This window comes from Brachionichthys hirsutus, chromosome 2 (genome assembly GCF_040956055.1).
Source record: "Brachionichthys hirsutus isolate HB-005 chromosome 2, CSIRO-AGI_Bhir_v1, whole genome shotgun sequence".
Classification (NCBI taxonomy): Eukaryota; Metazoa; Chordata; class Actinopteri; order Lophiiformes; family Brachionichthyidae; genus Brachionichthys; species Brachionichthys hirsutus.
Genome location: NC_090898.1, coordinates 14,474,790 through 14,489,413, shown reverse-complemented (window position 1 = coordinate 14,489,413; position 14,624 = coordinate 14,474,790). Strand labels below are relative to the sequence as shown.

The 14,624-nt window shown below is 50.3% G+C and overlaps 1 protein-coding gene across 1 annotated transcript; it reads left to right on the top strand.

Moving 5' to 3' along the window:
* The first annotated feature begins 3,784 nt into the window (after nt 1-3,784).
* Nucleotides 3,785-14,549, top strand: LOC137908583 (PDZ domain-containing protein 4-like). The gene is made up of 8 exons (XM_068752996.1): nt 3,785-3,844; nt 9,700-9,750; nt 10,161-10,450; nt 10,531-10,618; nt 10,701-10,799; nt 10,898-10,960; nt 11,152-11,253; nt 12,564-14,549. The coding sequence occupies exons 1-8, from the start codon at nt 3,785-3,787 to the stop codon at nt 14,547-14,549; spliced, it is 2,739 nt and encodes a 912-aa protein (XP_068609097.1).
* The last annotated feature ends 75 nt before the right edge of the window (nt 14,550-14,624 follow it).

The following is a 14,624-nucleotide window of genomic DNA, read 5'->3' as shown; positions in this document are numbered from 1 at the left end:
TCCATAGCTCCACGACACGGCCTCTCCGTGCCTCTTTCAGGCCTCTCTCGCCCTTGTCGCTTCCTCTGTGAAATAGCTTTCACACGCAGACTCGCCCAGAATGTGAATGAAGCCGCCGCGAGTGGTCGTTTTTTCCCAAAGCCTGTCAGCCGTAACCCTTCCATGCATGCATACACACTCAAACGTAAAGAGGACATATGGCTATTGCAAACTTGATTTATGCACTGGCAGTATTTTGTTGGAGTTGAACAAGTAATGAGAACATTGTTAAAATTCTGCCAGTAGTCCATCGCTCTACGGCTGTCGGCCCCTGAAGAAAAGGAAGGCCTTGTTTTCTTTTTCCTTTCACATCAATTATTTTTCCTCTCCTCCGGTTTGCCCCTCTCCCCTCCTTTACTTTTACTTTCCTTTTTTTGCTCCCTGAAAACGTCTGTGCTGAAAAACTGTCAGAACCTGCTCTTGGAAATGTAAGATGACAAACACTGGTATTTAAAATGGAATGAGCCGTACAGGGCGGCTGTGTGTTCAAAGGGGATCATCCCGATCATCTCCCCGTCCTCTGGAGCCGGCCAGCTGATGTTCCTGATATTTCACTGCAAATCATTGACATTTTTGTGTTGGGATTGAGAACCTAAAGCAGAGAGATTGTGATGCTGGAGAGCAACGCACGACAAAAGTAATCCTTTAAGGGGAGACATCCTAAAATATCAGTGAGCCTGTGGCCATGAAATCCTGTTTCAGGCTTACAGTGACTTGTGAGGATGAAAATGTGTGTGTGTGTGTGTGTGTGACAGGGCAATAGATGTACACACAATATTACGTGCGTTCAGAATTTATTGGCAGCTAATAAATATCTCCTGATGTCACAGAGTTCAAGCACATAAAAGAGAGAAATGAGGAAACTAGAAGATTAAAAAAAAGACCCTCCCTCCCCCGACAGAAATCTTAATCGTTGTCATCAGCTTCATCTTTCGGTCTTCAGCATCGACGAGTCTAACCCTTCTCGCCCTGTGGACCGTCGCTCATCTTCATCGCTGTAGTTCTTGGCAGGGCCGCTGCAGAAAAGCCTTTTAGCCGGCGCGGGGTGGCGTTCGGATTGTGATGGAGTTTCAGTGGGGGAACCGGAGTGGATTTTCACTCATGAATATTTCCCACTTTGGCTGGCACACACTTAAACGACCCCCCCCCCCCCCCATCCGATAGCAGGTCATTTTGATTTCTGCAGAAACTGTTGCACCCCTCCCCATCCACCCGACATTTGTGCCTCTCTCCCACACAGTCATTTGCATTTTCTCCTCCATATCTCCCAATTCATCCCATCACACCTGTTCTTCACTTGTTTTTTTCTCCTCTTCTCCTCCTGTTTCTTTTCCCTGCTTGTCCGTGGAGGCGCGTGTTCCTCATTCAAATGCACAGCCAGGCAGGAGCTCCTCACCTGCTTAGGGCATTTTCACTGGGATGCAAAAGGTGCTATCATCCCCTTCTTTTTTTTTAAACATTCCCATCACGCATGACCCTCTTCCCTGCATTGCAAGGGCGCGCCTTCACATTTAATTCACTTTTATGCAGCTTTGTTATAGTTATCTCATCCCGGTCCTGCGCTAACAGAATACACAGTCTGCTAGCTCTCTCGCCTGCAGACAAGCAAAAAGAAGCAGGGGAGTGGAGAAAGTGAAGGCGAGGGTAGCAAATGAGGTGTGGGCATAAAACACAGGGAGGGGGAGAGAGAGAGAGAGAGAGAGAGAGGGGAGTAGCCCATCCCTTGAACTGGAGAGAAAGATGTTGGAGGAGAGAGAGAGAGAGAGAGAGAGAGAGAGATTCAAATCCAGCTGTATCAGTTGTGCGGCACGCACATCAGCATCAGCAGGCGACTTCACCGCTGTGGGGACAACCTCCTTTTGTGTAAGCCCCGCTGCAGTGGGAGGGGAGGGGAGGGGAGGGGAGGGGGGGGGGGGGGCACATTTACCGTCGCGCCTGAGGAGCGAAGCCAAGGAGTATCGTCCAATCAGCAGTCAGTAATTCCTCTCATCCTGTGAGGCTGCTGATGGTGATTCATCACTGACCCGAGAGAAGAGCAGCTCAACAGAAACCACCGGGAACAGTCGGCACGGTTCTGTGCGTCTTCTTCTCCTTTCACAAACGTCCTCCTGTGGATTAATCTCAAGCAGAGGATGTCCAGAGGACAAACGAGGGATTAAAACGGACTTCCGTGGCTTTGCCTTTCCTCGTTCCCCCCCCCCCCCCCCCCCCCTGCTGCAGAATGAGGATGGACTAACTTTTACAGGCGCGTGTGCCATGTGAGGGAATCATTTTATCCTCACTGCTCAAAAGGAAGACAAAGATCGGCACTTCTCAGAACTATTATCGTTTCACACCGTGTTTGATTCTGCAGCATCCCGACTCTCTGAGTGGTACTCAGGTAGGAACCGTGATGAGGGAGACGGGGCTCCTCATCCTCTGGAGAAGGACGTGGTCCGAGCGAAGCCCTGAATGAGGATTAGCTCTGACACCTGGTCTCTGGCAGCACACAGGGGCGAGACGGACATTTTAGACAAGCCTCTAGTTATGAAGGATTACATTTAACCGACATGGACGAGGGAGGGGGGCAGATGAGGAAGCTGCTTTGAGATTTCGCTGCCCTCTAATGCAGGTGATCCTTAAGGGGCTGCAGACTGAAGCTAAGTGGGCGTCCCGTATCAATACACGGAGCTGTAACAGCCAGGCAAGGGCAATTAAAATAGTCATTACTGAGGCGTGAGAGAATGTGCTTACAAGTAAATGTAAAACACACACACACATACACACACACACACACACACACACACACACATGTTGATTTAAATAATCTGTCTGGGCCTTCACACGATTTTGTTATGTTAGCATAATGATAATAAAACTCTTGAATCTTGAATCTTGAGCACAAAATCCAAATGATCCCCGAGTCAGTTTGATATTGATTTTCCGACTCAGATCTCAACTTAAGAATCAATGAGAATCAATGGTGTCGCAATATCGGACAACATTCCTGCATGTCTGTTTACGTGCCTTGTGTCATTTGGAAAACTGACCCCCCCCGTTAACAACAGTTCTGCTGACAGTTACAGCAAATCTGGCAGCTCGTGTGAGTCGTCAGGCCTGTAGTAGAAAGAAACTCCCGACTTGATGCGTCTGCAGGTTGTATTTTGGGGCCTCGTATCTTATCTGGACGGCGCAGCAGGAGCTCAGCAACATCCCGGGCAGCACCTCGCATGGACCACAGCGTGTAAACGTAAATAAGGAAATTGTTCTAACAATGCACCGACTTTGAAGCGGAGAGCTGGAGCAGGACTGTTCCCTAAGTTATCTCAGGGGCTACAGCGAGAAACCCGTCAGCCATCGTGGAAAGGAGAGGGCGGGAAGCTCCATGGAAAAAGGGAGGAGAAGCAGAAGTGAGGCGAGATCTTCGACGGATGCGTTCGTCGTTTTGAGGTTGAGTGCTACACGTGAACGGAACACAATCAAAGCAGGAGAGACGAGCGCCGATTTGTCTGCAACAACCAAATTCACCCGGGATTACAACCCTTGAAGTGGCCACACCCAATATAAACTACATTCAAACCCCCAGGCAGGGATGGGGGTGTGTGTGTGTTAACTCTGAGGAGGAATAGTGGGATATTCCACTACCCTGCGAATGAGGGCGGGGCTCTCCCACTGCCACAGACAAAGACCTCGATAAAGAAGAGCCCGGCGTGAGGTCACCGGTGGCCGGTTGACCCGCGCAGGCCGGCAACGCCCGAGAGTCACGATGGGCTGCAACATGTGTGTGGTTCAAAAGCCCGAGGAACAATACAGGGTTATGTTCCAGGTAAGCTCCCCCACCTCCTCTCTTCCTCTGCCTCCTTTCTTTTCTTTCTTTCTTCCACTCCTTTCCTTTGTGGATCCCTGTCGAACTCAACAATGCGCTGCTTCTTCCAGTGATTACAGGCGTCTCTAATCTAATCTAATGACGGCCCGTCATGTAAAAACACAGTAATTTAATCACCGACTGATTAGCATTTTAATTTGCTAATATTCATATGTGGAACTTGGATTTATTTAGCATATATTAAGGGATATTGTTTGCATTGATTGGAAATGTCAAAGCAAGCATCGCCGGGTAATTCATCAATTAAATATGAACACTATCATGATAGGGAGTCTTGATAATGACATTAATTAGTCACATTAAAACAACGAATGCATTAAATACGACACGGGGGGTAAAATGAGATCTGGATCACAGGCTGCATCGGGTTTTTACTGGACAGGAAGTAGTGATTGCGCTCTACTTCGTTTGCACCCGTATTAGCGAGACATTTATTTATTGATGTAAGATTGATCATTCTGATAGTGACAATCAGAGAGCGGCGCTCTTTCGGTGGAGCGGAGTAGTGCAACCGGATGGACGGGCTGTTAAAGCTTGACAAAAGGGTGATGGGAGACGGGGGTTGCCACGGTTACAGCCTCAGCACCGCCTGCCAACTTGGACCGTAGGCTGCGTGTGAGTAAGCTCATCTGGCTGAGTGGCGCCTAAGGAGGCTCCCGTTGGTGACTCAGTGATACACGGAGTCCCACGCCACATTTTGAGCGAGAGCGGCACCGGGAGGCTCAGCTGGGGGGTCTGAGGAGTGTTGGAGCTGTGTGGGAAAGTTAACCGGGCCGCGTTGTAGCGTTTAGGGCGATGCCAAAAGATAGGGAAACGTGAGAGGAGCGTCCAAACAGAAGGATGGAAATGAGTCAAGGTGGGAAATGAAGGAGGGCTGTTTCCTCCTTTGAGACGCTTTCGCTGCTGCCTGCCTTTAGACTGCAGGAACAGATGATTCTAAAGCCTCCATGCAGGAGGGATGAATGGAAAGAACCTGCAAAATGTCATCCCAGGGCCACGTGGCTTCCAAACGGGCGTGGCAAGGAGTGCAGCAGTGGCAGGGGAGCGTGCAGAGGAGCCGTCGCACGGTACTCGAAGATGGAGTATCAGGGTAGAGTGGATGCTGCGGAGCGGCAAGTCAGCACGTACGCCGGTCCGGTAAACCGGAAACGGCATCGCTAACAGGGAGGAGGAGGAGCTGAATGCAGATGGAGTTCTGAACCAGATCCAGAGGCTTTGGCTTCAAGAGGCTGCAGACGTGATGCAACGAGAACGTACTGAATGAAACATCAAAGAATCACGACCCGAGACAGCTAAATGAATCAAAGTACCAGGAACAGTGGCTTAAAGTCAATGTTTGAGTCACACGTTTTCTCATTGCAAACACACGGCATGGCTGATTCATCCTCAGATAACGAGTGTTTATGTATATGTAAAAAACCACATCAGAAACGAGGAAGCGTAATTACGCCCCCACGTTTCACGGCTTCTCTCATTAGAGGTTTGCAGCTTTGAGCTGTTTTCCTTAACTAATGTTTAATTACACCTAGAAATTAGCTGCAGTCTGTTTCTGCCAATAAACACGGCATTAAAGAGCTCACAGCGACATCAGCCTGGAATCAGACAGCTAAATGTGACTCTATCAAATCACTGCTGGTGCCAAAAGGAGTGAGATTCATGCATCGTGCATTGATCTGGCTACATGCGATCATTCAACCTCCTACAGCCACAAGTAAAAGGCTGAAGGGCAACTTCTACCCCCCCCCCCCCCCCCCCCACACACACACACGCTCATCCTCTCCTCACCGAAGTCCAACAGCCACATCCCTTTGTTTTACTCCATCCACACTGTAAAACAGGAGTCTGTTTCCATGGCAACCGGTGTCATTAAACAAATCTAATGTGCTTGTTTTAATTATTTTTTTACAATGACACGACACAAGCGGCGGACAGACAATCGATATTCCTGCATATTAATTCTCATTAATACGTGATAATAAATAGTTTATATCATGTATTACAGCTATAATACAATAATGATAATAATAAATATAATTTCCATGGTGACACATTTTATTATAATTATCAACAACATTGACTGGAGACTAAAAACCTTCTGTAATCATGGTTTAATAAACCATTTATTATCTCCGGCGAGACGGCGGTTATGTGATCGTGATCATTTGTCCGTCCATCCGTCCGTCCGTCAGCAAGATAACTCAAGAAGTTCTGGACGGATCCAGAAGGGATCCTGGATTATGGAGCAGATTGAAATGTTTGAAAACGTTGCCAGAATTAAGCAGGCCCCTCAGGGGTTGCCACGGCAACTCAACCTTCAGTCGATTGCATGGTTAAATCTGGCAAAGTTTTACGCCAGATGCCTTCCAATCTGGATTTATCCGGGTTTAGGACCGACTCAAGGGAGACGCTACCTGTGCTACCCCCCCTAAATTACTAATACTAACCCCCCCACTTCGGGCGGAGGTAATTACTGCAATAAATTACAACAAATGCAATATTCCTATTCCTGTTGCCATCCTTCGTGTTCCCTCTTGTTCTTTCTGTTATCAGAAAAACATCATAAAATATTTGCGTTCTGCTTGAAGAGAAGAATCACATCTGAGATTCTTAGAAGATTCAACCTGATGCTGGCGTCATGCCGCGCTTCTAAAACTAATAAAATGACTTTACGATGCAGGCACTAACGGAGTCAACATGTATGTTTGTGCACGCAGGCATTAGTGCGCGGTCTTCCTCGTGCTTCCTCTGCAGACTGACACCGAGCCGAGGTGATGGAGAGGATGCCGCTCTTCACACTGCATTGAAACTCGGTATTCCGTGCTCCCACTGAGGCTTGTTAGATCCATCGCCACCGGAGCTGCATTTTAAATCAGTGACAGCGTTTCATCATCAGTTTATAATACCCTGCCACCCCTTGCTTGTCCATTGAAATGAGCTCATTGGCACCAAACAGCAGGGGGTCACAGCCGGGAGTTGGCCCTGATTTCATTTCCCGAGGAAGCGACTGCTCCGGCCTTTAATGCGTCGCAGATGAGAAAAATCAATTACCGAACAAGTGGAATTCAATATCGGTCGTGCAGCAGCTCCCAAATGATTGTGTTAGAAAAGGCCGAACTGCAGCGCAGGGGAGAAAGAAAGGGAACGTTTCAGCTTGAGAGCGTGATAATGCATCTAAAAACACTCACACCGTGTGGGTGAATGAAGCCGCTAACTTAACACTCACACCGTGTGGGTGAATGCAGCCGCTACCTTAACACTCACGCCGTGTGGGTGAATGCAGCCGCTACTTTAACACTCACGCCGTGTGGGTGAATGCAGCCGCTACCTTAACACTCACACCGTGTGGGTGAATGCAGCCGCTACCTTAACACTCACGCAGTGTGGGTGAATGCAGCCGCTACCTTAACACTCACACCGTGTGGGTGAATACAGCCGCTACCTTAACACTCACACCGTGTGGGTGAAAGCAGTCGCTACCTTAACACTCACACCGTGTGGGTGAATGCAGCCGCTACCTTAACACTCACGCAGTGTGGGTGAATGCAGCCGCTACCTTAACACTCACACCGTGTGGGTGAATGCAGCCGCTACCTTAACACTCACGCAGTGTGGGTGAATGCAGCCGCTACATCAACACTCACACCGTGTGGGTGAATGCAGTCGCTACCTTAACACTCACACCGTGTGGGTGAATGCAGTCGCTACCATAACGCTCACACCGTGTGGGTGAATGCAGTCGCTACCATAATGCTCACACCATGTGGGTGAATGCCGTCGCTACCATAACACTCACACCGTGTGGGTGAATGCAGTCGCTACCTTAACACTCACACCGTGTGGGTGAATGCAGTCGCTACCATAACACTCACACCGTGTGGGTGAATGCAGCCGCTACCTTAACACACACACCGTGTGGGTGAATGCAGCCGCTATCTTGACACTCACGCTGTGTGGGTGAATGCAGTTGCTACCTCAACACTCACGCAGTGTGGGTGAATGTAGCCGCTACCGTAACACTCACGCCGTGTGGGTGAATGCAGTCGCTACCTTAACGCTCACACCGTGTGGGTGAATGCAGTCGCTACCTTAACGCTCACACCGTGTGGGTGAATGCCGTCGCTACCTAAACGCTCACACCGTGTGGGTGAATGCAGTCGCTACCTTAACACTCACACCGTGTGGGTGAATGCAGTCGCTACCTAAACGCTCACACCGTGTGGGTGAATGCAGTCGCTACCTTAACACTCACACCGTGTGGGTGAATGCAGTCGCCACCTGTCATCTGGTCTTGCTGTTCACCACGAATTTCATTTTGCTCTTTAAGGCACTTCAGATAAAAACTAATTGCGCGTCAACCACTTAGGCTTTTCCACGAGTCTCTATTGTGCTTGTGTTTATTTCCAAGAACCGAAGCAAGACCCGGGTTCACTCACTATTTACCGTCATCCGGCGAGCGCCTGTCACGGAGCGCTTGTTTTCTACACCTCTCCCTCCTGCATCATTATCTCCTCAACTGCCCTTCCTCCTTTCTCCCCATGCTCACTCCATTGCTTTCTGCCTCTGCACTTCCTTTCATCTCAGCCCACATCATCCCCACACCCTCAGCTCAAAAGCTGCTGCTGATCCCCCCCCCCCCCCAGTGAATTTTGGAGGCTTTACTGAATTTCAATTCCATTTTGAGCACAAAAAAACAGCAAAAAAAAGGGTGGAGTGTGGGGGCGGTGCGCACCCAGAGGCCTCACTATTTGCATAGGTTGTGTTGCTCATAAAGAACAGTTGGGTGGAATGACCCAGTAACCCAGAGGCATCCGTGCACGGTGGACGGATTCTCCAGGTTGGAGCCAAAGAGATCAACCCTCTCATTGATAATGAATGAATCCCTCTTTTCAGGCTCTCTCTGCATTCAAACCTGTCACTCCAGAGCGCTGAGTGAATCCCCAATGGCCTCTTTCTGATTGTGGAGAGCCGGGCGCTTGTAGTCTCGAGCGCAGAGTGTTGAACAAGCCATCAGACACCTCCTGTGATTTGCAGAGAATGAAGATCATTCGGTGAAAGAGAGTTAAAAACGCACTTTTGAAATAGATTTTAAGGCGGCAAAGAAAGCAGACGACTTTACAGAGACAGCAGGATTTATGAAGCGGCATTAGTGCGAGGAAGGACTTGCACACACGAGGCGACGGACCGGCTGAGATATAGATGGAAATAGAGGAGAGCGAGTCGTCTCCATCTCCAGGGATGGGGACGGAGCAGATAGAACAGCTGAGACAGCACAGTGGAAGAAAAGCAGGAGGCGATGGGTAGAGAGGGAAAGAGGAGTGGGTGTGATGGAGGTCATGCTGGTGGGGAGGCAAAGAGCAATGCAGCAATAGTAGAACAAACCAAAAACGGTTTGAAAAGGAGCAGAGGCTGAAAGTGGAAGACGCTTTGTGCTCGGCTGCAGCAGGAAGACATTGATTTAACAAGCAATAACTGGGGGGGGGGGGGTTAAAGTTTCATCTCTTATTAGCTCTGTGGTGCCGTTTAATCTGGTTAGAGCTTTCACCAGAATACGCATACATTTATCAGTTAATACATTTTCACAGAGCAATAAATTAAAATCCACACACAAAAGGAAGCTTCAGTTCAGGACTAAGAAGCACAAAGGGAACTTGGTTTTAATCTGGAATGAATGCACTGAACTACTTCTGCCCGTCTCCAAACTCTCACAGCTGCGCTTTTTAACATTTTATGTATTTAATCATACGCAGAGGCAATTACATTCCAGCCGCCCGCTCTCCCGGCTTTGTGTGCTGAAGGGTTATTTATGCAACATGTCGGCTTATTCCGAAGCCGACAGTCGATTAAAGGTCGTGGCGAGCGTCTTTCTGCTCTGCTGCTTTGTGTCCTGTGGTGTCGAAACGTTTTAAATGCAAACCTGTTTCCTTTCTTACCCCCCCGCCCTCCGAACCTGTTGAACCACCATCAGAGCGAATAATCAGATTTTAATTACCCTCCCTTACAGAACAGGGTTTTTTTTTTTCCTCTTTACGGGACCTTGTCTGTCTTCCAGCTGCAGTCCTTCCTTCCTTCTGTTCTTTACGAGGCAGATTTATCTCTGTGCATTAACCTCTCTTTTCGGCGACACTCTTTGTCTTCCTCCCTTCCTGTTACTCATGTTAGCATCTTTCTAGTTCATCTCTTCACATCTTTGATCTCCCTCTCAGTTTTCCCCTCCTGCTCCTCCAACATTTTGATCTTGACCATCTGTGCTTTCCAGGTGAACGGAAAGGCGCTGTCCCGCCTTTCAGGGGATCCCACCCTAGCCATACGGGACCCCGTCCTCTCCAACATACTGAGACGGGGGGCTCGCAGACGGGCGGGCCCCCCCGGAGGCTTGGTGCCAGTGACCATGGGCATGGCCGACTGTGTGGACAGCTGCACTCAGACGGACATCAGCTTCCAGCACACGTTGACTCTGGGCGAGAGCGGACAGCATCCCTGCGGGGCTCCGCCCCCACCATCACCTCCACTCCCACCACTCCTGGAACCGTATCTATTCAGCGACCTGTAAGTAGGAGCAGCTCGACGCCTCCGACTGTTCCCTTTCACTAAAACATATCCGGAATATTTTCTATTTTTGGCCGCAGCTTTCCAGAGCCCATTTACTACGACCCTACCGACTACTTCGACGTCACGCAGCACGAGGTGGACCGCCAGGATGAGCTGGAGTATGAGGTGAGAACCTGGGATTTGGTACCGGAAGGCCACCTCCGCTGCTTTGGGATGACATCATCGACCTTTTTTTCCCCGTTTCCAGGAGGTGGAGTTATACAAGTCGCGTCAACAGGACAAACTTGGACTCACTGTCTGTTACAGAACTGATGATGAGGAGGACTTGGGGATATATGTAGGAGAGGTGAAGATGGATGTGTGAAATCAATATTTCAGTCAGGAGCTGCATTTAAAAAAAAAAAAATATTCTTAAACCTTTTTTCCATTTTTGTGATTTCCAAGGTGAACCCAAATAGCATCGCTGCAATGGATGGACGTATCCGCAAAGGAGACAGGATCCTACAGGTGCAGGTCTCCCAGATGAAAAATGTATATCCTGGATCAAAGAATATTGTCACAACAGAAAAAACAGAAAAGTCTCTGATAACCTTTGATCCGCATTAGAACTGGGTTCAAGTCCCCTTCAGTAAGGCCTCAACCACATCTGAAATTAAACTGCTAATAGTGCTTCTGAATTTCCCGCGCTTCTTCATCAGATCAATGGAGTGGACATCCAGGACAGAGAGGAGGCGGTGGCTATTCTCACCAGAGAGGACAGCACTAACGTCTCCCTGCTCCTCGCACGGCCCGAGATCGAGGTGAGGAAGCGCAGTCCTCGGAGCGCCGAGCAAACCGACCTAAACACGTCTCCATCTTTATGCGAGACATTAGCAGACTTGCTTTGGTTGCAAAAACGCAGCTCCTCCTGCATCCCAGAGGAGATAATCCAGTCAGAATAGAATAATGGGGAGCCATAAATGTTTTTTGCTCCGTCCTGGGAGCTGAAAGATGCAAAAACACGATGAGAGCGGAGATAAAGAGGAGAGTGAGGCAAAGACAAATCGTGCTTGCACTAATCTGGAACGGCTCCGGTTCCCTCAAGGTCACTCTTCTAGCCGATATGAGGGTACTCTAGCACGTACTTGACCCCCCCCACCCCTCCTACCTACAATAGAACCACTAGCAATTCACTTGAAACAACTTGACAGAACCAAACCAAGCTGAAGTTCACCCTGAAGATGTGTGAGGAGGATGCAATAATCTGCATGCCGGCTGGCATTTGTTCAGAAGCAGCTAAAGGGCGTATTTAAAAGCTGCTCATTAAAACGGACTTGGTCAAAGGTACAAGACAAACTCCCCCCCCCTCTGTGTAAATATGTCCTTGCACAAGCGCAACCTGCGAAAGCGTGACAAGATTTATATTGCTCAGGCACGGTCCCAACATTAAGATTCAAGCGAGAGATGGGAAAATCATCAGAGGGAAACGCACAAGCAGAGATTAAAGCCTGATCTGTTGTCTCGGGGGGGGGGATGAGAATGAAGATAATCAATACGTTGCCTCTTCTTGCGTTCTGCATGCGGTTCACACTCAAATCAAATGAATTAGCCAAGATTGACTCCGCTCTGAGAAGCCAGCGTAAGAAGTCCAATTTATTTATAGCTTGTGGAAAATGTTCTTCACATAAAGTACGGTCCATCTTGTTTTAAAACTACACGACCGTGTGGACTTGTCACTGCCTGCTGCAGGAACCCTCCCCACGACGAACCCATTTCACTTCAGGAACCCCCCCCCCCCCCGCTTGGTTCTAGACCTTTTCGGGACCACATTATTCTCTAATATAGATCATGGAGTAGTCAAAAGAATCCCAAAGCAACTGCAGAGCATCCGGATATAAAATCTCACGCAGTTCTGGCGACCCCTAGTGGCAGAGACGAGCACCAGAGAAACAGGATGCTGTCAAAAAGATTCCTAGTTGGGAGATGAACCAGGAAAAATGTCAACATCACCTGGAGCCTTAAACTCAGACGTGTGCGAACAAACAAAGACAGAAACACATTTTATTGAGAGGCGGGGCTTAGCAAGCTTTCTAATTCATACTTTCCTTTCTTCAACACCTTTACCTGTCAGAATGACAACCAGCTGGACCCAGACGAGCTGGACATGGAACCCCTGGACAACGCTGTCCATCCGCCCAACAGCAGCGCCGCCCCGGGTGCTGGACCAGGCGGCGTCGGTGGTCTACTAGGAAGCCGCTGTCACTCCGGGAACAGGGACTCACCAGATTTGCTCCACACTGTGTTGAGCAACAGCCAGGAGCTGGACAGCGGCGTGGGTCGAACCGATGAAAGCACACGATACGAGGAATCATCGGAACACGACCTCCTGGGGGACGATCACACCAGTGCCCCAAACACCAATGCCACCAATACTCCCGGCAGCATGCGCAAGTTTCTGTCCAGTCAAGGCGAGAGTCCACCTTTGCTGCACTCCCAGGACCTCCAGTTCAGCGCCGACTCCCTCTTAGGACTCGACTCTGTGAACGGAGGAGGACTGGAACAGGCGGAGAGGTTTGAAAGGGCCTACAGGGCAGACTCCGTGAGGATGACGATGCCAGGACTCACCGAGGAGGAGTGTGAGAGGTACAAAGAGCTCCTGGAAATCAAGTGTTACTACGAGAAGAACTGTACTGACGCGCTGCTACGAGGAGGTCACGGGCTGGCACAAGAGGAAGGAGGCGTCTCGCTGGATGTGAACAGGAACGAGAGCCTCACGCAACACGAGATGGCCCTCCTGGAGGAGGAGTTGCGCCACTTGGAGTTCAAGTGTCGCAACATCTTGAGGGCACAGAAAATGCAACAGCTGAGAGAGCACTGCCTGAAGGCTTGGCCCATTGAGGACAAGAACAGAGCGAGTGCAGGGGCTGGAGTAGGACCCGGGCCCTTGGACATTAGTGGCCCTTTAGCTAGCGAGGAGTCCTCTCAGCGAGGTTTGCCAGACATCAATGAGCTCCCAGAGAGGGAGCGATCAGACAAGGACAGTACGAGTGCCTACAACACAGGAGGGGAAAGTTGCAGGAGCACCCCTCTAGTTCAGGAAGAGCACCCTTCGCCCTCGATGCAGAGATCGGAGGGAGGAGAGCATCTCATCCCAGCAGGGACGCAGCTCCCAATCACAACTAGGCAGCGAGAGAGAGGGTCTCGGGCTAGAAGAGGGAACGGGACGCAAGCGAACCTCAACCTACCTTTCTCTCCGCAAACCCAACGGAGAGGAGCTGAAGCCAAGATCGCCAACTCTGGAGGGAAGGCTCGGTCTCTGTCCCGGGATGTCGGAAGCAGGCATGCCTCAGACGGAGGGGTGAGACGCAACCCCAAAGAGAGAGGCGGCGGATGTAGTGCGGAGAACAGTCCTTACTTATCCCGGCGCGATAATAAAACACAGTTGCCTCAGCGCTACCTAAGCTGCATGCAATTGACGTCTCCTTCCACCCCCGAACGTCTCGGAGACGCTCTCAGAGAGTCCGGGGGCGACGCCAGCCCAATGAGCCTGGGTAGCACATGCAAAGACGTCGGCCCAGTCTCCAATCGCGTACCCTTAACCTTAACCTCGCCGCTGCTTCCCGCATCCCCTCGGATGGAGTGGAAGGTGAAGATACGCAGCGACGGCTCGCGCTACGTGGCCAAGAGGCCCGTGAGGGATCGGCTCCTGAAGGCGCGCGCCATGAAGATAAGGGAGGAACGAAGCGGCATGACGACAGACGACGATGCGGTGAGCGAAATGAAGATGGGTCGCTACTGGAGCAAAGAGGAGCGCAAGCAGCAGCTCCTCAAGGCCCGGGAGCAGCGGCGCCGCAGGGAGTTCATGATGCAGAGCCGCCTCGACTGTTTGAGGGAGCGGGAAGGGGAGCAGGGCGGCGTTGGGGAAGGGCAGCAGGGCACCGCGCACCAGCAGGAAGCCACCTCCATCCTGGAGCTGTGCCACAAGAGGAGCACGAAGAAGCGCAGTCGGCGAATTCTGGACAACTGGATCACGATACAGGAGCTCCTGGCCCACGGGAGCAGGTCCGCAGACGGGAAGAAAGTCTACAATCCCCTGCTGTCCGTCACCACAGTCTGATGGTTTCCGCGTGAAGTCAAACGGATTAAGCACAAACGTTTGTCTGCAGAGACACCAGAAACACAAAAGAACACG

Bases quoted from the DNA above. Each gene is read 5' to 3' on its own strand.
- LOC137908583 (XM_068752996.1), top strand. From the start codon at position 3,785: ATGGGCTGCAACATGTGTGTGGTTCAAAAGCCCGAGGAACAATACAGG. The intron at 3,845-9,699 runs GTAAGCTCCCCC...TGTGTGCTGAAG, and splicing joins AATACAGGGTTATGTTCCAG to GGTTATTTATGCAACATGTC. The intron at 10,961-11,151 runs GTGCAGGTCTCC...CTTCTTCATCAG, and splicing joins AAGGAGACAGGATCCTACAG to ATCAATGGAGTGGACATCCA.